Source organism: Parasteatoda tepidariorum, chromosome 12 (assembly GCF_982258835.1).
Source record: "Parasteatoda tepidariorum strain Cologne lab strain chromosome 12, Ptep-v5.0, whole genome shotgun sequence".
NCBI classification, from domain to species: Eukaryota; Metazoa; Arthropoda; class Arachnida; order Araneae; family Theridiidae; genus Parasteatoda; species Parasteatoda tepidariorum.
The window spans coordinates 34565180-34591684 of record NC_141766.1 but is presented as its reverse complement, the minus strand read 5'-3'; the positions used below and the strand labels follow the sequence as shown (position 1 = coordinate 34591684).

The 26505-nt window shown below is 26.4% G+C and overlaps 1 protein-coding gene across 9 annotated transcripts in view; it reads right to left on the bottom strand.

Moving 5' to 3' along the window:
- The window catches only part of LOC107443336 (uncharacterized), a 290292-nt gene that overhangs the window by 105191 nt on the left and 158596 nt on the right, over positions 1-26505 (bottom strand). For 8 of the 9 annotated variants that reach the window (XM_043041040.3, XM_043041042.3, XM_043041041.3 and 5 more), the window contains 11 exons: positions 12056-12219; positions 11146-11261; positions 10888-10991; positions 9828-9947; positions 8064-8159; positions 7191-7321; positions 6126-6219; positions 4699-4862; positions 2464-2668; positions 2240-2368; positions 615-686 (listed from right to left, as the gene is read on the bottom strand). In XM_043041040.3, the coding sequence (XP_042896974.2) occupies positions 615-686; positions 2240-2368; positions 2464-2668; positions 4699-4862; positions 6126-6219; positions 7191-7321; positions 8064-8159; positions 9828-9947; positions 10888-10991; positions 11146-11261; positions 12056-12219 (1395 nt within the window). Of the gene's footprint in view, positions 1-614; positions 687-2239; positions 2369-2463; positions 2669-4698; positions 4863-6125; positions 6220-7190; positions 7322-8063; positions 8160-9827; positions 9948-10887; positions 10992-11145; positions 11262-12055; positions 12220-16790; positions 16830-26505 lie in introns of those variants that run through there. The other variant, XM_071188018.2, reaches the window with a different exon arrangement.

Genomic DNA, 26505 nt, shown 5'->3' with positions numbered 1-26505 from the left:
TCCACTTATGTCACATGTGTAGTCGACTTAAATTAATAAAGTGTGCTTGTAAACAATTCCCGAATCAACAATTCTTAAGAAAACTGAAATTTTTTTTACCAAGCATAGCTTTCTCATTAAATATAATAATTAGAAAACAATTTTAACAGTAGGAAAGTCACCAGCTTAAATTTCAGAAAAAGCCAGAACTAACACTCAGATGTTTAACAGCTTTACAGCTACTATTTGCTTTTACTTTTTATTAGTGTTTGATGCATTGTTTCTGTAAATACCTTGCAGCAAAAAAGATAAACTTTCCTATTTTATAAGTCAATAAATAATTAAAACTCAGAATAAAATATTCATATTCAATTCCGGACATAAAACATGTGAAATCAATAAATAAGAAATCTGAAATTTGTTTCCTGATGCTGTATTAAAAATGGAAAAAAAGGTACTGTGAAATATCAAATATTATAAATATATGAATCCTGAAAAAAATATTTTCTAAAAATTCCTATAAGAATTAATTTTAAAAATAAATCAATGTTTAATAAAACTAAAAGAGTTTTCTTAATTAAATGCTTATAGATATTATAAAACTACTTAATTACAGAGATAAAATTTACACTTACAATAAGTTGTTTATAAGCTCCTTGTAATTTTTCAGCCTGGGTAGCATAAGAGTTGTCACTATCTTTTGATATCTGAAAATATGAACAACAGTTGCTTTAACTTTGTAAACTTAGCTTACATAGAAAGTCAGATAAAAAGCATTTAAAATAGTTATAAAAACAAGCATTTAATTGTAATTGTTTGTTTAAATATTTTCAAAAACATCACACCTAGATTAATGAAAAGCCTTAATTTTTGAAAATATTAAACAAAAATACAATGAATATTTTAATTGCTTATCAACAAAAAAAACTGTATAAGCTTTTTATTATTACAAAAAAATGCAACATAATTTGAATCAAATAACGATTTCTAAACAACACAGAATTAAACTGATCATTATCAATGGCTATTATGATAATTAAATTAGATCATAAATGTTCAGCATAATTTTTTCATTCTTTTTGTAATTGCAATATCTAATTCATTTTAAATAATTCAGTAGCAATATAGTAATCTACCATTCAGTGCTTTTTCAAAGAATAACAAAAATAAAGAACATAATGTTTCCTACAATTTAAAATTTTTTCATGTAGATACTTAGTATATTTAACAAACTTTTCTGTAATATTTTATTATAAAGAAGGGGAGAGAACAGTGCATGTACAGCCAAAAACTACTTTAAATTTTCAGATTTCATCCATTATTCAATTACTTTTATTCCACAGAATTTGCAGTGTTAAAAATTTTGCATAGTAAAAAGCATTCAAAGTAAATTTAAAACTTTTTAGCACACACTATATTCCTGAAAGTACATTTCAATTTCACAGCAATGTAAAGACACTTGACAAAATAACTTGAAGAGTTTCAAATGGATTTCAATTTTTTATGGCTTACATGAGCATATAGGAGTAATATAAAAAATGCTTAAAATTTTGTAATTTCTAAAACAGCTAAATGTGAATTATTTAAAACTCATATATTTATTTCTGCAAAACCATAGAGAAATATTAATAATTAATCCAATACTACTAATGATAAAATTAACTGTTTAATTAAAAAGTAATATAATTGTTCAATAATTTTTAAACAATTTAGAAAAATAAAAATAAAATAATAACAATAAAAATTTATTTTTGAATCAGAAGCCTTAAAAATATCTATTTCAAAATATATACTGTTTGTGATAAAATTATAAATTTAAAAAATGAAATTGGTTTTTGAATTAGAAGAGAGCTAAAAATTAAAACATACTGTTTCAAACGGATTTCAATTTTTTATGACTCACAGGAGCATATAGGAGTAATATAAAAATGATTAAAATTTTGTAATTTCTAAAACAGTTAAATGTGAATTATTTAAAATTAAAATATTTACTTCTGCAATGGCATTGGGAAATAAAAAATAATTAATCCAATACTACTAATGCTATAACTTAACATTTAATTAAAAAGTAATATAATTATTCAATTAATTTTTAAACAATTTAGAAAAAAAATCAAAAATTAATAACATTAAAAATTTAGTTTTGAAACAGAAGGCTTCAAAATATCTATGTCAAAATACATACTGTTTGTGATAAAATTATAATTATAAATAATAAAATTTGTTTTTGAATTAGAAGAGCTAAAAAATTGAAACATACTGTTTGGGATAAAATAGCACTTATTTTCTTATTGTATTGTTCCACTGTCTTCTGTTCAGTTTGTAGCTGTTCCAAATTAGATTTAATGGAATGAACATCTCCACCAAGCTCAATGGCCAAGATACGTTTCTAAATTAAATGCAATTAAATTAAAATAAACATAATAAAGGTTTTTTTCAGGTTAAAATATTAAAAAAACAATTTCCATATTAAACAAAATTTACCTGTTTCTTTTCAATCCATTCAAAATATTCCTTAAAAGAAATAGCTGCTTTATTATCTTCTGATGGTTTTTCATTAACATTTTGTTTCCGTTGCTTGATAACTTTTTTCTCATCACTTTTGTCTGATTTTTCTGACAGAAGAAGAATCAAATTTGTTTGGAAAATAGTTCTTAAGCATTGATATTTTTCCATGTAAACTTTTAACCTGAAAATAAAATTTACATAATTGTATTTTTCATTAAAAATTACAAAAAGATATTCCATAAAATTAAGTTTTAATAGAGCCATGCAGCTAAAAACGCAATTTCATTACAAAGATATATTAAGTACTGAGTACCCCCACACTTTTGATAATAAATTTTAAGAATAAAAAAGTGCAAAAATATAAAATGAACCTTTACAACTAATTCCTTATTTTGTGATCAAATGTAAAAAATTATGATAAAATGTACTTAGATGCAAATACAACTAAATGTCTGAGGATGAGAAAATTTGTTTAAAAATGATTATTAATTAGTGCAGACAATAAATTACAAAATTAGACATGTAGTTTTTTTCTGTTGATGTTAGATTTCGATATTTAACACTTAAACAAAAGGAATAGCTTCAATTTTGAATATATCCTCTTAATGAATATGTTCACTTGAAAGAAAAAGTGGCCAAAGGTTTAAGCCTTTTAACATTATATTTACTAATTGTGTGAATTAAAAAAATGTTTGCACACAGTTATAAAGGGCATTAGTTTCAAACTAATTTTGCCTGCAAAGTTTTTTTTTTTTTAATTATTTATTTCTATTAGTTATTCAAATAATGAAGCGTAAATTTTTGAGCTACAAAGCATATACGTTTTTTTTTATATCAAGTGAATCAACAAAATTTGTAATGATAAAATTTTAAACTTAAAAATCCATTAAATTATTTTTATATACCATAGAATATGACTATATACATATATACTTGCAAAAATTACTTATACTACTTATATGCAATCGAAATTTTTTATAAAATCTTATTTTCTTAATTTTCATTTCTCGTTCAACAAATTGGTTTCCCAAATTTCAACATTACAAATTATATGATTTAATTCAAGGTAAAAACTTTGAGGCCATACAATTCAAATTTTTGACCATCATTTAAATTTAATAATAAAAATAATAACCTATTTTTAAAATTTTTTTGCATGACTAGATTTTTGTAATAATAGACAAAATAATTCAATTCACATAATTACTTTCAAACATATTGCAATATCACATATTTAATAATTCTAAAAGCCCCAAACTTAATGTTTGGACTTCATATTTTCCAGATGTTGAGTATCCTATTATATTATCAAGTCTCAAGGTCAAAAACACAATTCAATTGAAACAAAGATATGTTCATGCATTGAAATTTGTTTTTGTAACGGAATATGAAAAATTATTGACTGTAGTAATTAATTTTGCATCAACAAATAAAACAAAACAAGAAGATTTTAAGGATAGTGATATTATATTTTATGCTAACTAATTTTATTTAAAAATGTAAAAAGGTAAAAAATAAACACGAAGCAAAATATGAATAATCTATAAATGGATTCTAACATACACAAAAACAGTATATTCAGTAGTTATATTCTGTTTGGAACAGTCACTTTTGAGCTGATTAATTTGCAGTAAATTAAAATGCCTTTTTCTCCAAATGTGTTTAGAATACTTTATTAAAATAAAAACTTTTGTCATAAGAAAATTTACTATGCGTACTTTAGATAATTATTACTAACATTGTCAGATTCAAACTGTTTAATAAAAATTTTGAATGCAAATAAACTCAATCACTAATAATTGTAAATAGCTTTTAATATTAGTAATATTGTAAATAAGTTATAATTTCGACACAAATGATACAAAAGTACAAAGCAGTCTTTAGAGCAGAACAGAATTGAATAATTAACTAATAATTTTTCTTAAAAACAGAATAAATTTTTGACAAATTTAAGTTTTAAAAGAATTCTTCTTTTTCTTGCTTTGTTCTATGGAACCTTTTGTGTTTAAATGCTATTGCTACTTAAAAATGATTGCTGTACAGTATTTTAACTTTATAACAATGAGTTAACAGAAACCTCGTAAAGTAAACTACTCATCAGATAAATACATAAATGAAATAAATAAATTTGATAACTTAAAAGTAGTTATGATTTAAAGCAAAATTAAAAATTTTTGCAAATTTGGTAATTTTTTTAAAAATGAATGATACCTGTTTTGAAGATCAGATATTTGATAATATTTTTTCTCTTCTAGTGATGCCACTTCTTTCTGCAAAGACTTCAGAATCGAATCTATGTATTTAAAATCATTCTCAATTTGATCACAGTTTTGTTTGGCATCTAAAAATAGCAGTTTGCTGATTCGTTTCTCTTCCTAAAATTATAACAGAATTACGATTAAATTTTTGACATTTTGTAGCATCAAAAATTAAATATTTAAAGAATAATTAACTAGTATAACATGAGAATAAAATAGAAGCATTATTAATTAGATTGACACTGGTCAGAATAATGGCCCTATCAAGTCTTAAAGTTTTGCAAAACATAAAAATATCCTAACAAATGTTGAACTTTTTTACATCAGTTACTTAATTGCAGACAAAACTGTATGATGGTCAAGGAGCTGACCTGGAGTCAGAAAGGTACTGGGTTCAAATTCTGGATAAGGTATGGATGTTCTTTCCTTCTCTACTACCTGTCCTTCTAACTACGGGAGCAACATTGGCCCACCTACTATGGTGCCCCCGAGAGAGTGGCCAACAAATCTACCCTTTTAATACCCGAATGACAAAAGTAAATGTACGGGTGGGCATTGGAGAGAAAAAAAACTTAAATTATTTGCCTTAAATAGACTGCTATAGTAAAATTCGTTCAATGACATATTCGAGAAATATGTAATTAACGAAAAGAATTTATCAGAACTTTTATAATAGCAAAGAATGAAGATTGTGATTTTTTTTTCAACAAAAATGCATGAAAATCTCCTGCAGCTTTATCTCTGTATCGGAGTATCATTTTCCAGATGTGAAGGCACTTAGAGTAACTTATACATCTTAAATATAAATGCTTATTTACCGTAAAATTTTATTTATCACTATATAAATTGTTTCAATTTAAATTGTTGCATATTATTATTTTTTTTAAGTTATTAGAAGTTATTATTTTTCTTATTTGTCAACAACTAAATTTTTAAAACAAGAAAAGAAATCTCTTGTTGAGTTTTAGAACTAGATTCAAATTTTTGAGATTTCAGTGGTATAGTAAAAAATAAGAAGTAAAATTATTAATAATGAAGTAACACAATACATTTCATATAAAATTTAGCCAAGTATTTTTAAAAAATAATCTTCGATTTTTTAATGAGTTACAAATGGTAATGAATCATAATAGAGAAGATATCTCATCAGTGAAAAGTAACTAAACATTAGGGACTTTGTATTAAATTGATAAAAATAATGAGCAATAATAACAAGTTATTATAAAATATCTTCTTTGAAGTATTTTTCGAATTTCACAAGTAGAATATGCATGATTTTTTTGTGTGGAATATTTTTAACTTTCCGCAGATAACTTAATCGGACATATCATTCTATATTAAAAAACAATATTAGAAATGTTTAAAATAAAGCATCATTACTTCTTTCATGCGCTTTTCAACATCTTCTAACTTGCCTTCACAAACTTTAAAGTCTTTGCCAATTTTTTCAGCCAGTCTTTGTAATTTCTCTAACCTAAAGTAACAACAAAAATAATTAATATCTTATTATCTGGCAATCACATAGGGCCTTGTAGAGTTTATAGTGGCAAAAGAGATGGAAGCAGCTGTACTGTACCAAACTAAAGTCACATTAAATACTTAAAAAATTAAGTAATGTTTTAAACCAAGAATATTTCAAAATCAAAAGAAAAAAGAGGAACACAAAAAAGAGGAGAAATCTAGAAGCCTGTATCTTATTTTGAAACAAAATCCTGAGGAAGGAAAATTAAAATAGGTAACATAAAGATATATCATTATCATTAATTGATATTAAGCTTATAAGTAAATTCCTAAAAAGACGTACATAAAAAATTATGGAGTTAGTTTTCAGATTTTACACGTCAGAAAGTCCTAAAAATTGACGATTTGTGCTCTGTTTTTAAGGTTAGTTCATAAAAAAACTTATTTGGGAGTTGATTGAACAACTGAATATGATCTAATTGACTTGATCAGTGTATTTTACATACATAGGATTTTCAGGTATTAAAGGTAAATTTATCAAAAACAAAATTTTTAATTATTAATCAGTATCTCTAATTAAAAAACTACCTTTTGGAACAAAAACCTTTCATGATAGATGTAATGTTCTTTACACAAAATAAATAATAAAATACTTATTTTATAATTAATATTTTGTTTTGCTAGTTATAATGAAAACTATAACCAAATAATAATTATTATAGTATGAATATATGCAGAAAAAAAAAACAATTCAGGATATTGAGAATATTATTATTTTCATATTAAAATCCAACAGTTCTTTTACATTTCAAATTAAATTATAAAATTTTATAAGTAACTTGTTACATTCATACCATATCATGAAAAGATTATCATAATATGAGCTTATATTTAGACAAACTTAAAATTAAGAACATAAATAAAACTATTAAATTCATTCTTTAGAAAAGCATAATTCTACTATTAAAAGCATAATTCACAAACCTGCATATTTCATCTTTAATTTTTTTATCCCGATCTTGTAAAGATGTCATAACTTTATTCCAATTTTTATCAATTTCATCTATATTCAAATCTTTACGAAATTCAATTTGACTAGAATGATGCCCTAATTTCTGAAACACATAGAAAAGAGTAAATATATCAATTAGATTGATTTTTAGTACAATAATATAAAATTTTTATATGATATGGGTTGACAGCAATTTTTCTTAACTACTAGGATGTAACTTTAACAACGGAAACCAAGGAAAACAAGATAAAAAGGTATACATAAAAATTGGAGGATAGTATAAAATATTGTTGCATTCAATATTTTCAAAGCTATTTATTTATAAATTTCCATCACATCAATTAAACAGCTTAGAATCAAAAGCCATGGAGGGAAAACATATTTTATTGTATTTTAAAAACACTTTAATTTCTAGAAGTCTAAGGACTAGTTCCAGGAAGTAGTTAGGGGAACATAAGTTTACAAAGCCAGGTTTTTAAATGAAACAGTTTCAATAGATAAAAAATATTTTATCAGCAGTTTTTTAATGTTTCTGTATATTCTAGTATTGTTGTTTTTAATGTATTCAATAAGGAATTAAACTAGAAGTAAATATTAAGGTGAAAATAAAGGATGTTATAATTTAAAAACAGAGAAATTAGGGGAAGAAAATAAAAAGGGCAGGAAAAATGTGACCTACAAATTTAGAATATACCAATCCTAGATTTTACTAAGTAATTTGAAGTTGTGTAGCTGCAAATCAATAAATAATAAACATAAAAAGAAGACATACACTCAGTTTAACTTTTTGATATATTTTATAAAAATATTTCTCACAAAAAGCATTAAATATTCATAAAAAGTACCTGAATTTCCCGATGTAAAAGAGAAATTCTCTGCTTATCTCTTTGACGCTTAGGTAATTCATCAGACCTGAATTTTGAAGATTCTAATAATAAATTCTGAAAGAGAATTTTTTTAATGATTATAACAAGAAACTGTAAAATACTCTTAAGCAAAAATCATGAAATTGAAGAAATTTAAACAGTTATTTTAAATTCTCAAACTATTTAGGTGTTAATTAAAACAATTATATCTCACTTTAAGTGTTCATTCAGAAATCTAATGACAATTATAACAAAAACAATTTTTTTTATTTATGTATGTGTCAAATACACAAAATACAAATAGAAATCAATATTTTTGATGCAAAAGTTTAAAAATGGCTATTTATGTTTTTATTTTTTAAAATTGAGAATTTTGATATTTGACCTACCAAATAATATAATACCAGATAAAAAACCCAGATCAAATAATAAAATATCTGAGTATTTAATTACTTGACCTATAAATAAAAATTTGTGAAATTTGACATTAGAAGAAAAACAACAATAGAAAAAGTGCTGAACATAGGATTTAACTTTGTTAATTAAAGATTTTCATTTATTTGAAATTAATGTGCTAAATATAGCGGTGGAACACATGTGGGGGTTTTGTAGTAGAAAGAATATAAAATCATTCTTCAAAACTTTTTTCTTGATATTGCTAATAATCATGATAAATATATAAAATAACAAATTACTCAATTACTCTGCTTAAATGTAAATACTTTGATATTATGTAGACTTTCAAAACATTCGTTTAAATATCAAAGTATAAAACAACGCTTTTTCTTTCAAAATCTTTTAATTTTAAAAAAAAATTACAATTAATAAAACTACAGTGTTCCCTCGCCACTTCGAGCTTCATGTCTTGCAGCTTCAGTGCTTCACGAGTTTTTCCAAAGTATTCATCAAAAAATAAAAATGAAAAAATACAACCATGTCGGCAGCCACATTGCGGAAAGGAGCGCTTTTTCATGTTGATGCGCGAGAGAGAAGGATCCCTGCATGTCAAACAAAGAGATGAGTTGAGTACATATACCGCGGGGTCTCATAATCATATCATGCTGATTAATGTTTATTACTGTATAAGGTTTTGTAATTAACCTTATAATTTAGCACTGACACATTTAAGTAAAAACGCATACTGTTGTAATTTTTGTCTTAAATGTGTAAAGTATAAATACTGTTTACATATTTAAAACATTCGTATACCTGCATGCACGAAAATTCATAGGGGCAAATCCTACTTCGCGGTTTTTCAGCTTTCGCCAAAGGTTCTGGTCCCTATTAACCGCGAAAAACGAGGGATCACTGTATACAGTAAAATTTAAACTTAACAGTTACATTTTAATCAGACAAAGAGAATCCAATTTATAAATACAAAAGATATAAAGAAGTAAATTAATTAAAACATTAATTTTAAATTGTTAATTTACTTCTTGATAATAATAATACTCAATTGTTAATTCACATTTTAAATAATACTCAATGCATATTATTTTCTAAAAAAAAAAAAAAAAAAAAACAGTTATAGACAAGCATTGATAGAAGAACTAATTTCTTTTTTTAAATAAACAAGCTTAATATAGTTTAAATCGACTAAGTTAAGTGATTTATAAAGATAAATAATACATATAAAGGCAAATTATGTTCTATCTCTAAAAAATTTAAAATGGAAAGAAAAAGATATTGTTTAAAATAAAGAACTGAAATTTAAAAACTAAAAGGAACATCTTAAAAACAAACCTTCATATCTATCACAGAATTGCTAATAACTTGATTTCTGAAAGTTTCTAAAGACTCATACATCCACTTTTGTAAGCTCATTGCTAAATCTTTGTATTCTTCTACTTTACGATTCCTTTCCTATTATCAAATAAAAACATTAACTAAAAGAAGTAAAAAGGTTCTCCAGTATAACAGAAAAATGGAATACAATGAATATACAATAAATACAAAAATTTATACAAGAATTATTTTTCCTCAAGAAATTAAGATCTATTATCTTTTTAATATTACAATACTATTTGTATTTTAAAATAGCACTTAATCACTCAAATTTCAGTTTAACACAACTTCACGTAAGTATGAAACAAATAAAATATTGCAATTAGTATGGATTTAAATAAGAAAACAAGATTTATAATTAAAAAACATTTAGAAAACAGTAATATTTTAATGAATACACTATAACTGCACAAGTTCCAATGCAGATAAAAAGATAAAACACAGACGGATTATAATTATTAAATTTAGCGATAAAATGAATAATATAACTGAAACATGCAATTGAAAGAATGTGTGCTATTATTGCAAATAATTGTACACAAACTAAAACCATTTTTAATATATTGTTCCCTGAAAAAACTTTTGATGCATCATATTTTATTGTAAAGTAAGATGCTTAAAAATAAATTGTTTTTTAATAGCAACAAAAAATAAAATTTTAATCTGATAATTTCTAGAATTTTTGATTGAAAAAAAAAATAATTAGAAAAATGCTTTCCCTTTTTTTCAAGAAATTAAACAATCAATACCTAAGTTTTATTTTTAGTCACAACTCTACTGATCTTGTAAACAAATACATAGGTAAAAATGTTTTTAAAATACCAGTGCAAAGCAAATCATACCAAGAAATACTTTCTTATTTTCTAAATTTCATAGAATATTAAACGTATTTTAGGCTACAATCATAATTATTTATAGTGAATTTCCTAGTGGAAAATTGACAGAATCCTAAAAACGAAGTTTGTGAAGAAAATATAATTTTAGTGTTAGCATAATGCTATTTATGAAAAACACTTACATCATCAGCAAAAGGATGATGGCTAGGAGGTTCAGGAAATACATCATACAAAGATGAAATATAAGTGATAAGAGACTTTTCATCTGGTTCTGGAGTATCCACATCTGGGGAAAAAATGAACATTAAAAATTAAGCACAATACAAAAGAAAACTAAACTTAACTACTGTTATTTAAGGTAATATTTTATGAAAAAATAGTTTTTCTTGGTACGCTTATTCATAAAAAATCCAAAGTAAAATAAATATTTATTAAGCTACCTTCAGGATCTAAGAGTCTTGTAATGCCAAATTCTTTTTCAGCTAAAGAAAATGCCAATTCTAAATTATCTCGTGGATTTCTAATTTTCAGGGATCGGAAGTCGAGAAGATCAGGTCTGAAAGAAAACATATTCATTATTTCAATTTAAAAAACTTTAATAGTAAAATACTTTAGAATTGAATCAAATATATCAAAAGTAGTTTAATAATATTTTGTAATCATAAAAATCTATATATTTATTAGAAATTATCACAGGTGATTTGTCTCTATTAAAGTTCACCTTTTCTAAACAAAAAAAAAGTCTATTGCTGAAATAATTAAAAAATTTACAATTTTAATTTTAAGAATTTTTTTTCTTTTCATTTTGAAAAAGCTTATCAATCGATGCAAAACAGCTTAATTATATTTTGGCTTCCATACAAAGTTATATTTTGCATAACTTTTAATTAAAAATTTAAATTGGTATCAAATGCACCATTGACGTCAAATGCTCTATCCTTCCAATAAGAAACGCTATTTTTTAATTATTTATAGTTCTTTTTCTAGCATTTGCAATTTGCCTTTTTTTTTCAATCTATAAAAAAAGTTTTAATAATGATTTAACAGTTTGAACCTCAAATTACAGCATTTTTGCTGGCAGACTTATTTTGATTTAGAAATCTAAATATAAAACATATCAAAATGACTAACATAATAAGTCACTGCCTCAGACTGAAAATGTTACAAAAAATTCAAGAAAACTGTTTTGAAGGTGAGAAAGATGCAAAAATATATATCTATTTTTCCTCCAAAAGAATAATAAAAAATAATTTTTGCTTTTTTGTGACAAAGGAATATGGTTTTATGTTAAAATATTCTATATTCTTTTCATTAAACATGCATCTGCTGAAAATATTAAAGAAATCAAACCTGTTTCTATGAAGAATAGCATTAAAAGCCAAGCCATCTTTCCAAGATTTACTGAAATCTGTAACTCGAACTCCGGGATATCGCTCGGTTGTTCGTTGCGCCCATTTAAGAAGAGCTTCTCTCGCCGTTAGTGAATCATCCAATCCAGTAATGATATCAGATATCTGCAAAAATAATTTTTGAATAAATTAATTAGCAGAAAAAATGCTGGGGATACAAATTTGAAAATCATGTATTTTAGGAATTTGTCCATTTTACAAAGAAATCTCACAAAGTGTCACATAAAATCTAAATATCGAGCAAAACTTTTTTAATTCATAGATTTTAAAGGTATTGAATTGTAATACATTATCATGTTAGGTCACTTGAATAATTTCTTAATTAACCCTATAAAAATACTTTTGCTGCACTGAGGAGATAAATAAATTTTGATGTTTGAAGCAATTAAGAAAAATCACTCTATGTATTCTTTAGGAGTTAGACTCAAACCACTGTTAGCCAGAATTAGGTTTACTTCCCCCCCCCCTTTTTTTCCAATTGTCATTAGTTCTCTGTTTAAATTCAGGGAATTAGATAGGTACAATAGAAGTGCCTATTTAAAGAAAATTTTCCTAATAATTTTGTTAGTAGAGAGTCGAAAAATCAAGGTTTTTTCTCAGAAGGAACAACAAGTCTAATTTAACTACAAGTTGTATACTTATTTAATGAAATGAATTCTGAAATTAATGCAAATGATGATGCAAATGAAATTTGCAATATCTTAAAACAATTTAATGTTAAAATTATTTGTAGCATAAGTTATTTTATTTGTGTTAAACTGATTTTCTTCAAAAATATTTAGACATGATCAGATAAGTACTTTAAGAAATCAGGATATGAGGATCTTCCAGATAATTTTAAAACTTCTGTCCAAAATTTTATACCATTTTAGACAAATTAGATTCAACAAAATTGTTACAGATGTTCTAACAAAGAATATAAAATATTTGCTCATTCTTGCACATTACTCTGTAAATATTATGAAATAAATTAGTAATAAAAATTGTTCTGATTGTTTTCAATAAATGAAAAAAATTTTTTTTTTTTACATTATGCAAAATAAAACATTTTTTAGAAAAAGTTTTGGAATCATTCAAATGGTCTAAATATAATAATATTATTCAAATTCAAGACGCCCGTTGGCTAAGTGGTAGTGCTTTGCGCTGTGGTGCCACAGGTCTTTGGTTTGATCCTTGGGCCGGGCAAGGTTGACTCAGCCTTTTATCCCTTCAGTGGGTCAATAAAATGAGAAGCAAGCATGCCTGGGAACTGAGCACTGGAGCTCAGTGTTGGGCTGACCACTCAACCGGAACGTCTGCACTTGCACCCCAGAGCCCAAAGGTCTTGAAAACTGAGATGGACACAGTAGGCCTTGGCCCTCTATGGACTGTCGCGCCACTGGGTTTTGTTTGGTTTATTCAAATTCAATGCCTTATATACATATAAAAGTTTTGTTCAATATCAAATTGTTAAGTTTCACTTGGTGCCATTTCGTTGTTGGTAGTGAAAATATAAAAAATAAATAATAGAAGTAAAACTTATAGAGAGAACCTAACTTATAACTAAGGCAGAGTATGCATATGAAATACTTCAAAACTCTAACATCACTAAGCATCCAAACAATTAAATAGCACAATGATATATTTTTTATTCATATTAATCTCACTACTATTATGTTTTTTTTTATGCATAAAAGCATATTTTATGCATAAAAACATATTAATCTCAAGATTCTGTTGAGTAACATGATGCTCTTAGGAGTGTTACATTACTGCCAAACAATTACAGTACACATAGTCATTAAAAACCAGGGATAGTTGCTAGTAGATTATTCAAGAAAGAAAAAAAATATTTATAATTATTTTTTGTCTATATTTCAAGGAGTTTTTTTTACAGATATTTAAATGATAATATTAGTTTAAATAAGGTGGAAACAAGAGGAAAATTACGTTTTTTTTCAAAGTTTTTTTTTTTTTTTTAAATTTATAAAAAGCTTAAAGTTCTAGCAAAAAAATGCACACTAATTACAATTTTCTACAAAAATGTTCTAAGATATTTTTCCAGGTTTAAAATAACTTAAGATATAAAAAGGAGAAAATGTTATTATTATTCCCACAAAAATAAATAGAAATCACTTATTTCAGTTTTGGGTAGTATCTTAAACAACATATGTAAGTCCTTGTTAGAGGGGAAGTCTTTAAAAGTTCCCTTTTCAGTTCTCACATCTTAAATTATTACCAGAAAAAGCGTGAGTTGAAGCAAAGAAAACATATAAGTACAAAATAAACAATATAAAATTTAATACAAAAAATATAAAACACAATTTCTGAAGTATATATTTTTTAGGAACTAAATTATGTAAAATAAGTGAAGGAGTGTTTAAACGTATTTTTCAAAATTAGCAGATTTTCTTATGCTAATATTAACTTTGCGTCAAAAATACATATTTTTGGATATTTAATACGACAATTTTTAATTTTTTCCCTCCTTCAAATATATAGCAGCAGTGTATTTCTTAATGACCATACGTAAAACAAAACATATTGGCCACATTTTAACATTCCTAACTACAAAACACGCTGGTAATTTCGACGAATAAAGTTATACAAACTACCAATATCAAATATTAAACATTCATGAATTTGTAACATTAATATTCATATAATAATATGCAAAATTTTTGAATTGAAAAACTTAAGAGAGAGAGTACTGCTGAAATAAACTGCTTTTAGGACCTTTAAAGTTTAATGGTTTTCGGAGCTAAAATTACAAAATGCACAGCTCTGGATAGCAACTCAACAACATTTGAAAATCCTCCATAGAAACTCTCAAAAAATATGGATGAACAGCGGAAAATTCTGCTTACTTAAATTAATGACTAGTATTTGTTAATAGTAAGAGATTTTTAAATATGTTTAGTATTAATAATTAGTAAAAATTTCTAGTCCTCTTGGACTAAAAAAAAAATACACAAACAGTATATTTCAAGCATATGTGGAATATTTGTGAATATAAACTTATCCAGAGAGTGGGTGAAATTAACGATGCTTTTTTTTTGAAGAATTACGGATAATTTCAAAACCTGTGTATAAGTAAAAAATAAAAAAAAGGAAAAAAGAAAAAAAAAACTTAATGGATTGTAACAGATGAGAATTATGAACATTCTAAAAAATTGGGATCTTTAAAAAAAAAAAAAAAAAAAAAAAAAAACACGTTCAAAATAAGCCCTTAATTCCAGTTTTCGTTGTAAAATAGAAAAAAATAATTCGATAGTAATAAACTTTTTAAAAGGGCAACCAATAAAAACTAAGGAAAGCTATTAGTTATAATCCGAACGACGAAACTAAAAAATTGATTTTAAAAACAGTCTCAAGATAAACGAATTTCAAAATTTGAAACAATGTTGCTCAAAGTCTAGATACAAGTCTGTGTGTTTAATTTAAAGTGCTACATTATTGCATTCAACACTTTAAAATTTAAAATAAAAAATAAAAAAAACAAATTTTGATTTTGATTCTCTAGAAATTATTTTAAATAAATATCTGAATTTTCTCCAATTTTGATATAAATTACGATGCTATAACACCTCCACAAGAAAATACTGAGTTTGCTAAATCGAAACAGCTATAAGATAAACAACTAGACACACACACAAAAAAGAAATTAAATACATAAAAAGGAAGGTTGATTTGTTCAAAAAATAAAGGTAAATTGAAAATCTATTTTCTGCATACATTGTGTTATAAATCCATATTTCAAATAAGTTTTCATACATAATTTTAAATTTTTAAGTTTTATGAAATTAAATAATTAATTTTCACTTGCTAATAACTTGTTTAAAATTACTTACAAGTGATGTAGTAAATTTATTAACAAGTGATATAGTGACGATTAGATAACAATTGATAAATGAAATTAAACATCAAAAAAAAAATTATCGCAAAATTTCATTTATTTAGAACTTTTTAACAAATTTTAAGTTGCATAATTGATGCACAAAGTGATAAAAAAAATTGCACAAAGTGATAAAAAAAAGTTCCTATTTTTAATTAATTTTCAGAATTAAAAGAGCAAAACTTCGAGAATTCGTTTTGAGGATTAATTTGAACCCAAAAAAGAAATTGGCGCATGCAATATCAAGAAAAAGTAATGGTTGTTCTGAGGAAGGAAAAATAACAAAACATTTTTTCAGCAATTTGAAACATCAATAAATAAATGCAAATTCAGAGTTTACTTTTTAAATGTAGATGCCTTTCCGATGTGGAACATAAAATATTGATTTTTTTTAATTAAAAAAAAATTATTTTTTGCCACTTTAATTTTTTTAATTACGAAGCTTAAAATTTTTTTCAATAGTGGAAAAAATTTAAAAAAATCAGCACAAAAAAAAAAAAAACTATGAGGTTCAAAAAAAGCACAAAAAAATTTTTTTTTGATGATAATTTTTAAAAATTTAAATTTTTCAAAATATTTCGCAAATTTTAGTACTTTACTTCTGTACTACAAACATAAACAAAACTACGAAAATTACTGAGTTAAAATTAAAATCGAGATTACATAAGTTTTTAATTAATTGTGGATTAGTAAGACTAACACAACAGGAATTCTTTCACGAAGAATGTTACAATAATTGCTTTATTGCAAGGTACCTCCTTTTTGTAAAATAATATTAACACATATACATATAAAGCATTACAGAAAAGGCAAAACAAAAGCCCATTGTGGGCAGGGAGATGGATGGAGAATAAGGCTTCACAATTTCGTGACCAACGGCACGATTGCGGTAATCTCATCAACATTGAGCACAAAACACTTTTACTTCCCAGACAACGTGGAATGTATCGATCTGAAGCAGAGCCGTCCACCAGATCTTCAAAAATGACAGCTTTGCACCACTAATCACCGGCTCAAGTAATACACATGATGTTTCTAAATATTTATGTAAAGTTTAATGGTGGAATAAAATCACCATATCTAGTGGCATATAGACTTAGGTGTGCCGCCGCAAGACTTATAAGCATGGCCTATCTTAGACTTATATATCGCTCATGGACTGAAATAGTGGCACAACTACTAAAAAAAAACGCGTTTTGGACTAAGAACAGGTGTAAAATATGAAAATGCACATTCTTTTCAGCAGCAATCCTAGCAGAACTCATAACTCAAAGTGAAGGTAATCTTCGTTTAAGCTAACTAAAGGATTTCTTACGCATTTTCCTTAGCAATGAAAACTTTAAACCAACTTAAATCTCAAAACATGATTTTTTGAGTTGTGCCGCTATTGCAGCCCATGAGCGATATATTCATAGAAGGAAATGTTAAGTTATGCAAACTTCTCAACCGTTTATTGAAACATATTACGCATGTGTGATATTTTAGCATTTAAAATTTATTCTACAGATATCGTTACAATAATTTTATATATCTCAATCACATTTTAAATTTTGTTGCGCAAACTCAAGATTTCACAGTCTTATACCAAGTTAAGTCACTTTCAGATTTCTCACTTTTACGAGTCGAAAATTCTTGAAAACATTAATAATTTAGCAACTATCAAATTTTTTTTCATCTTCTTCTGTGTTTTAATATCCATAGATGGAAATAAATGTTTAATGTATGCAAACTTCTCAATCGTTTCTTGAAACATATTACGCATGTGATATATTAACATTTAAAAATTTTTCTACAAATATCGTTACAATAATTTTATATACCTTAATAACATTTTATATTTTGGTGCGCAAATTCAAGATTTCACAGTCTTATACCAAATTACGTCGCTTTTAGATTTCTTCTTTTTTAAGAGTCAAAAATACTTGCAAACAATAATAACTCAGCGACTATCAAATTTTTCTTTTATCTTCTGTTTTTAAATATCCATTGATGGAAATAAATGTTTAAGTTACGCAAACTTCTCAATCGTTTATTGAAACATATTACGCATGTGATATTTTAACATTTAAAATTTTTTCCACAAATATCGTTACAATAATTTTACCTACCGCTCATTTGGTGAAACAATGACGTAACTGATAATTACTCTAATTATCAGTTAAGTCATTGATTCACCAAATGAGCGATATCACAATTACTTTTTAAAATTTTGTTGCGCAAATTCAAGATTTCTCAGTCTTATACCAAGTTAAGTCACTTTTAGATTTCTCTTTTTTAAGAGTCAAAAATTTTTGCAAACAATAATAACTCAGCAACTATCAAATTTTTCCTTATTTTCTTCTGTTTTTAAATTCCAAACAAGGAAATGAATGTTTAGGTTATGCAAACTTTAAAATCGTTTATTCAAACCCTTTACGCAGCTTACACTAGATAAATATCAAAAAAGAAGAAGAAAATTATTACAATTGTTAAGGCACTAAATACAAAGTCAAACACCACTTTAATGGCTTTCTGGGGGGAGAGGAAAAAACGGCTTAATTACTTTCCTTACAGGGTCAACATTCATTTACTTTTTTAAACAACCACGACCCCGTCCCGTCAACAAAACGAACTAGTTATTTTTCGTTTTATTCACCAAAATTTTTAGTGTTTGGAAGATGCAGATAAAAACCAGCGCCAAGTCCGCGGGACTTGAGCAAGAAAAAAAATAGGGCAAAAGAGCTCAGAGCCTTATATGGCAAGAATCTACAAAATTCGAACGACGACACTCAGACGAGAAACCGCACCTTTTGACTTACCTGCACCGTCTCTCCTCCCCTAATCTGAATGTTCTAATTGACCATGAAAATTAGTTAAGCAATATTCTAATTAAGTATTGAATTACCTGGCTGATTTGAGATTTAAAAAAAAAAGGCACAGTTGTCGATAGTAGAACTAATTGTGAGCTATAAAAGGATATTTAATCAAAGAAAAAACTTTAATTAAGAAACAGTCACATCATTATTCAATTAAAAGAATGATGCAGTAATTTCTTTTTAATCTTTTTCATTTATCATTCATCGATGTTTCCTAATATAAGGCGAAATAATTTACGACCAAATATAGAAGATTTTATAGAAAGGTTATTTAATCAGAGGGAAAAAAAGGGTTCATTATTAAGATTCAGTAACATCATAATTCTATTCAGTGAATAATGCATTAGTGTTTTTTTTCTTTTCTATTTATCATTTTCATCACTGTTTTTAAACTTATCAAAACATAGAAAATTTATTTCTTTATATGGAAGATTTTAAAATATATTTGGAAAAAAAAATCGAGATATACATTATTTTACATGTACAATGCTTTCACATATTTCGTAAGGATTTTTTTGAAAAAAATTATTTGATTTTGACCAAGCTTACATAAAAGAAAACGCATTTTAATGTGGATAACCTATATATATGGGGGACCGGAAAGTAATGTTGTTTCTGCACATTAAATATTCGTTAGTCTTAAAAATCAATTCATTTTTTTTCGATCCATTTGCATTCCTTTTCGATCCGGCATTGAAAGATTGTTAGTAACGAGGGTGAATACATTATTGATTAAAAATAAAATCTTGATAACAAATATCAAAAGTACCGAAACAACATTACTCTTTTCGGCCCCCTAACATAAACCTATATACCTAAACTACCTATATACCTAAAGCCCATCCAGCTTCAGACGAGTACCAGCTTGTCTCGGAAATAAAGGCGGCGTGTGCGCAGTGACACAACCATGCAATTCTGGCCCACAACGGGTTGTAGCGGGAATGCTTTACTTTTTACTCATGTAAATTAATCAGGCAAAGAAATTAAAAAAAATAATAAATTAAACAAGAAGCACCATATATAGGTGTTGTAGGAGACAAGATGCTGCATTATAAATTTTTTTTATAAATAATTTTACAAAAATAGACAATATTTAAATATCTATACGATTCATCTGACAGCAAAGGGACTAAAATCTAGAATTTGTCTACCAAGAGCCATATTTACGTGTCGTGGGAGACAAGATGCGGTATTATAAAAAAATTGCTTACAAATAATTTTACAAAAATAGACAATATTTAAATATCTATACGATTGGTCTGACAGCAAAGGGACTAAAATCTATAATTTGTCTACCACTAGAGCCATATTTACGTGTCGTGGGAGACAAGATGCGGTATTATAAAAAAAATTGCTTACAAATAATTTTACAAAAATTGACAATATTTAAATATCCATACGATTGGTCTGACAGCAAAGGACTAAAATATATAATTTGTCTACCACTAGAGAAATTTTACATCTGGGAAAAAAAATTCTTTTTGCCTCTTTTTCATACTTCGAAAGAATGTTTAGTTTTTAAGAGGTTGAGATTTTGTAAGAAATGAGAATGAAGTTTGGCGCGGTCATTTAAAATTAAGAGCCTTTAAAAAACCTTCAATTTATTAATAATGGGTGAATCTTCTTCCCTAAGCACCACTTTAGGTTTCAATAATCCGATATCCAAGACAAGATAAATGCAGTTTTTTACGCGCTAAACAATTTTCTTTAACAATAGATATCTGTGTCAGCTATAAATTTTTAGGTGTTTATATTTAGTTCACCCTTGTGACATTGATCTCTGATATAGGAGCTCAGTCACCCCAAAATACATCTTAATTTTCGAATTTATAATGTAAAGTTCAAGAAAAATATCAAAGAATATTTTAAAAATGAATATAGCAACTCTCTCTGAATTGATAAGAAGTTTACATTTTTCTGTTAATATGCTGCATTTAAAACTGATAACCATCTACTTCTGTTTCTATCTTAAAGCGATTCCTACAGAGCAATTTTCTTAAAGCTCAAAAATAGCACATTTTAAAGCAAAAAATCAGGATAAATAAATTTTAAAAAATAAAAATTATTTGTAATAATAAAAGAAAATTTTGCGAGTCAAATTGCTGTATTCATTTTTTTTCCTCGCACATCACATTTTCATAAAAAAAAAAAAGAGTTAGGTTTAAACGCCTATCAAGAAACCTTTCATCAAAATTGCACTAAAGATATGAAGTTTACGATTAATTTCTAGATATTTTTATCAGAGTAATTAAATTTTGTTTAAGGTTGCTTGCGCATCGCCTAATATGGAATTGAAGAATTCTATCAAGAATTTTCTGTTTAAAATCTTTGCAACACACTGTAATATTCATCTTATTTGAGGGATGGTATAATAATAAAATAACCTTGCAAAAAGGCATATTGAAAAGGACGTTATACCACGGGAGAAATTTTTCATCGCAAATTCTCTTTCAACTTCATAAATTATTTAAAATTTAAAGTATAGAAAAAGCGAGTTCAGGCAGAAAATTGATACTCAATTGATACTGTAAAAAATTGATACTCAATTGATACTGTAAAAAATTGATACTCAAATATAACGAAACATTCTTCTTTTCTTACTTCAGACTTCACTGCACTATATTATGTTTGCACTTCAGACTGCACTATCGAGTCTATCAAGTGAGCACAAGCACGCCATATCGCAGGAGAAACTCTACCTTCCCAATTCTCTTTCACGTACACAATTAAGTTAAAATTTAAAAGAAAAAAAAATAAGTTCAGGCAAACTTAGAGTAAGTCACGGAGAATAGAGAACTTTCCCATTGTGTAATCATAATTTGTTTTCATTTTGATATTTTAGAGATTTCTTTTCAGCAATTGAAACTTCATAGCCTACTCTAGGTTATCCAGAACTAATTTTGTCTATACTTTAAATTTTAAATTAGTTATGTAGATAAAAAAGAATTTGCGATAAAAAGTTTCTCCCGTGGTATGGTGCCCTCAACAGAAAAAGTGGTCAGTCAGCTGTGCATAAAAAGCTATCAAAGATTTAAAAGAAAGGGTAACGATTATACTAAAAGACGATTAGCAAAACAAAATAAACAATTTTCCCCGCAGAAATTTTTTTAAAGGAAAAAAAAAAAAAAAACGTGATGGAAATAATTTCAAAAGAGAAAGCAATAACTCGTAATTACCACAATGTGTGGTAGTTGTATCTTCATTTCGTTCTCACGTACAACAGTCATGATTATTAAGGTCATTTATGAAAGCATTAACCACAAGTTTAAAATACATGGGAGTGATAAATTATACAAATTCTACAGTTGAAAACATCTGACGGATTCTAAACACATTAAAGCAGAATAGCGGAGTCGATACGCTATAAAAAATTCCGGATCAAATTACGATATAAAATACCGGTACTTAGGGTGCATCAACCATAAAATCCATTATTACCGTAAAATATTATACAGTAATTTTTACAGTAATATTTATTTAATTAGAGTAATTCAGTGATTTTACGGCAATCGTTACTGTACCGTTAAATCACTGAATTACTGAAATTAAATAAATATTACTGCAAAAATTACGGTATACCAGATTTTTTGTTCCATAACAAGTTCACGTAAAAATGGAGTTTACGGAAAAAAAGTACCGGCAACCTTAGTGCCGGTAATTTTTACCGTAATTTTTTACAATGTATTTGAAATGTTCGACTCCAACTTATACTCTATTAAAAATTTCCACCAAACCTCGAGAAATATTGATATTATTACTAAGTAAATATTAATTTCAGATTAAATGTGCACGGTTATTGTTACAGGTTAATTTATTTAAAATTGCATTTTATTTTATAACATTTGATGAATTAAGCCATATTAAATATATTTGAACAAAATCATTATAAGAAAAGAAATTCTTTAAGACAACACACTCGTAAAATTATAAGCATCTTATTAAGAAAAAAAACATTATATATATATATATATATATATATATATATATATATATATATATATATATATATATATATATATATTTCGAAAACTGATTTTGACTCGACAAAAATGTTTCCGAAAATCTCAGAGAACTTTATTTAATATCATTTCCGATCAATTGAAAAACATTTCTTTTAATTTCAACGTAAGAAACTGATACCGATAGGCATTGATACCGATTCAGTAACAAAGTGTAGCGTAGCTACCACTACAACCCGATTCACTATAAAAATTCCGAACTTGCAAGAAATGATTTAAAATATTTCTGCAGTACTGCGAAATGTTTCTGAATATTACAGAAAGAGGTTTCCGAAATATTCAAAAACGCTTCATAATATTAAAAAAATAAAAATAATTCCGAAATAGCAAGAAATGATTCAAAATATTTCTGAAATACTTCGAAATGTTTCTGAATATTACAGAAAGAGGTTTCCGAAATATTCAAAAACGCTTCATAATATTAAAAAAATAAAAATAATTCCGAAATTGCAAGAAATGATTCAAAATATTTCTGCAGTACTGCGAAATGTTTCTGAATATTACAGAAAGAGATTTCCGAAATATTCAAAAACGCTTCATAATAATAAAAAAATAAAAAAAATTCCGAAATTGCAAGAAATGATTCAAAATATTTCTGCAGTACTGCGAAATGTGTCTGAATATTACAAAAAAGTGGTTTCCGTAATATTCAAAAACGTCCTACATGCACCTTAGCTGCCCCATTTATTCAGAAACGTTTCGGGATTTTTTTTTTTTTTTTTTACAGTGTAGGGAGTATTCCGAAATTAGGAAACTATTACGAATGATGTAAAATACTCACTTTATATTTTAAATTATTTTCTGAAGCGAGCTTAATAAATTAGGTTTCTGAAATGTCAGTACTTTTGCAATACTTTTATTAAACATGGGCTCAAATACGTTTAATTATGATAAATGAAATTTGTGATAATAAATAACTGTCACAATATTCATTTAGGTAATATTTTTGTTCACAAACAAATTATAAATATTTATCGAAATAATTTTCAAAAGATCAAAAACTTAGTTTTAGTTTTAATCTATAGGATTTAACTTTCAATAAACCGGAATCGGAATTGCACTTCCGACTCCTAAAATATATTTTTCGACGCCTACTCTCAAGACTCGGTGCAATACTTTTTGTTTAATTTATTATTTCGGAGAATACGAGAGAAATAATTCTCAAACAGTTTATAGTTGACGCAGTTAAAAACATTGGTGTATGTTAACCCCAAATATCTTTCTAAGTTGTTTGCAAGTTTGTTATGAAGTCAAGTTAGATGACATAACCTGACATGATTATGCAATAGAAAGCAATAAGGAAGAACAGAAAAACGATGCAGCTTAGCGGTTTTTCAAAGAACGTATTTCTGTCATCCTACAGCAGGAATTTTTTTTCTTTAAAAATGTTTTCAATCTAAAATTATAATGCTATATTTTTAAATATTTGAATAAATAACTTCCTGTTAACCCCTTCGGGACCGTGATCACGTTAATGTGATCACGCGATTCTCTCCTCATGGCCCACAGTAACATATATATAAACGAGCCTATCTGACTCTAACGGTTCAAGATCACACGGACGCGATCTTAATACAGTACTACCGTATTACATTTCGCATCAGTATTCTTGTTTGTGAATATGAGTTTAACACTGAGTCGTCAATATGATGCTTGAACCAATTTTCTGTTCTAGTTGTACAAGTTTTTGCACTCCTCGTCACCCGATCCACTATGTTCTGCTCACCGTGAAAGCACGCTAGTTTAATAAGCTGCTATTTGAAGCTCGATTTTGCCCAAATTCATCAATAATAACGTACAATCATGTGTAAGATGGATTACTTACACTGTAGTATGGTTAAATTTATCGTCTAGCAAACTTGTACAATATCCCCCCCACACACATGTGCACCAATAGAGTAATTGCAACCGGATAAGTTATTAAAAAAAGTCCAAAAATAGAGTTTTATCCAAAGCTAAGTACAAAATGTAATTTAGGAGACATATAATGGCGTAAAAATAAGAATTATAAAAATGAAGTTTTAACCTATTTTACGCCAAGCACAAATTTTTTATAAAATTTGGTATTATTTTCATTGAAATATGCTGAAATAAGATTCATTAAGACACCCCCCCCCCAAAAAAAAAAAAAAATTGCATGCATGAAAATAAACAATATATTTTGGAAATAAAATGTGCCTATATGCAACATTGAGATCATTTAGTTGAACTCAAGTATTTCTTTTAAGGACATTTATTTAGTTTTATTTTATTTACAGAATTTGCAAATTTAATCCATCATAAAAACATATGGTTAATCTTAAGTAAAATAACTATGCAACTTCAAAAAATCGAATTTGTTAAAGAAGAAAAAAAAAAAAAAAAACTAGCGTATTGTTAAAATTTCTCAACAGAAAGTGTTTACTCCAATGATTTATATTTTATAGATGTCTTCAGAGCCCTTAAAAATAGCAGAAAAACAAATTTAGCAAAAAATACACGTCACAGTGTTAATAAAAAATATTTATTGAAATTGTGCGTTAGCACACCTTTGGTCGAAAATGGGTTAATCTGATTGGGCAAAATAATGCTACTCAGAAATTATATGTTAAATATTGTTTTTAACAAACATCAATATTTAAGAAATATTAGAAGATCTTATCTATATCAAGAGAAAATCGCAAACAATCGTTAATAAATCATTTTTTAAGAACAAAACAGTAGATATAATTTACTAATGATTGACGGTTTATTCATTTCTGGGTATTTTAACAGACATAGGTTGGGTCTTCACAAATATAAGACTTATATCAAAGCAATCATTTTTATAGAATGCATCAAATCAATCAATTGAAAGAATGGTATGAAGGCGCCGGCCAGATAACCATCATTTTCTGGTACGTAAAACAATTTATAATGCTGAGACTTGCAATTATGAAAAATTCACCTTGAAAGAAAAATTAATTTAAGCTACATAGTTAAAGAGACTAAATTACTTAAAGACCGGTTTAATCCAGTATATTTCAATTTCCATTTATTATAAAAATGGCCTTTTACATTAATTTGTCCTTGAATATGCTTAAAAGTTTACATTTTAACTAACTTAAGTAATAGAAACAATTATTAATTACTTTGCTCGATGCAAAAAAACGAAAAGTTAAACCAACTTAACACTTGGAATTATAGTTAAAGATGTTGTTGAAGGCTTGCGTTAATATTTTCATATATTTGTTAAAAGTGTTTGTGTTAAATGTAATGTTTTCGTGGCCAATCCCTCTTAAGCGCGAGACGAAAATCTTCCAACAGTTTTGTATTAATAAAACAGATCAGGTGATAGCAATATGCATATTATCATCTTACTGTTTTTGCAGAAATTATTATATTTACTCCAGACAATTATACATTGTTTATTGAAATATGAATTTTTTTAAAATTAAATTGGTTGCTAAAATACAAAAATTAAACTTCGATTTTATCTTTAAACATTACAATTCTTCATTGATAGATTACAAGTATCAATTAACTAATTAACTTAACTTTTTAAGTTATTTTTCATTATTGCATCGAAATGATAAATTTTTATTTAAAAAAATTTTTGCAAGAAGAAAAATAGAAGAGAAACACCTGTACTCGGCTGGCAGTAGCGAACGTATTAAATTTTATT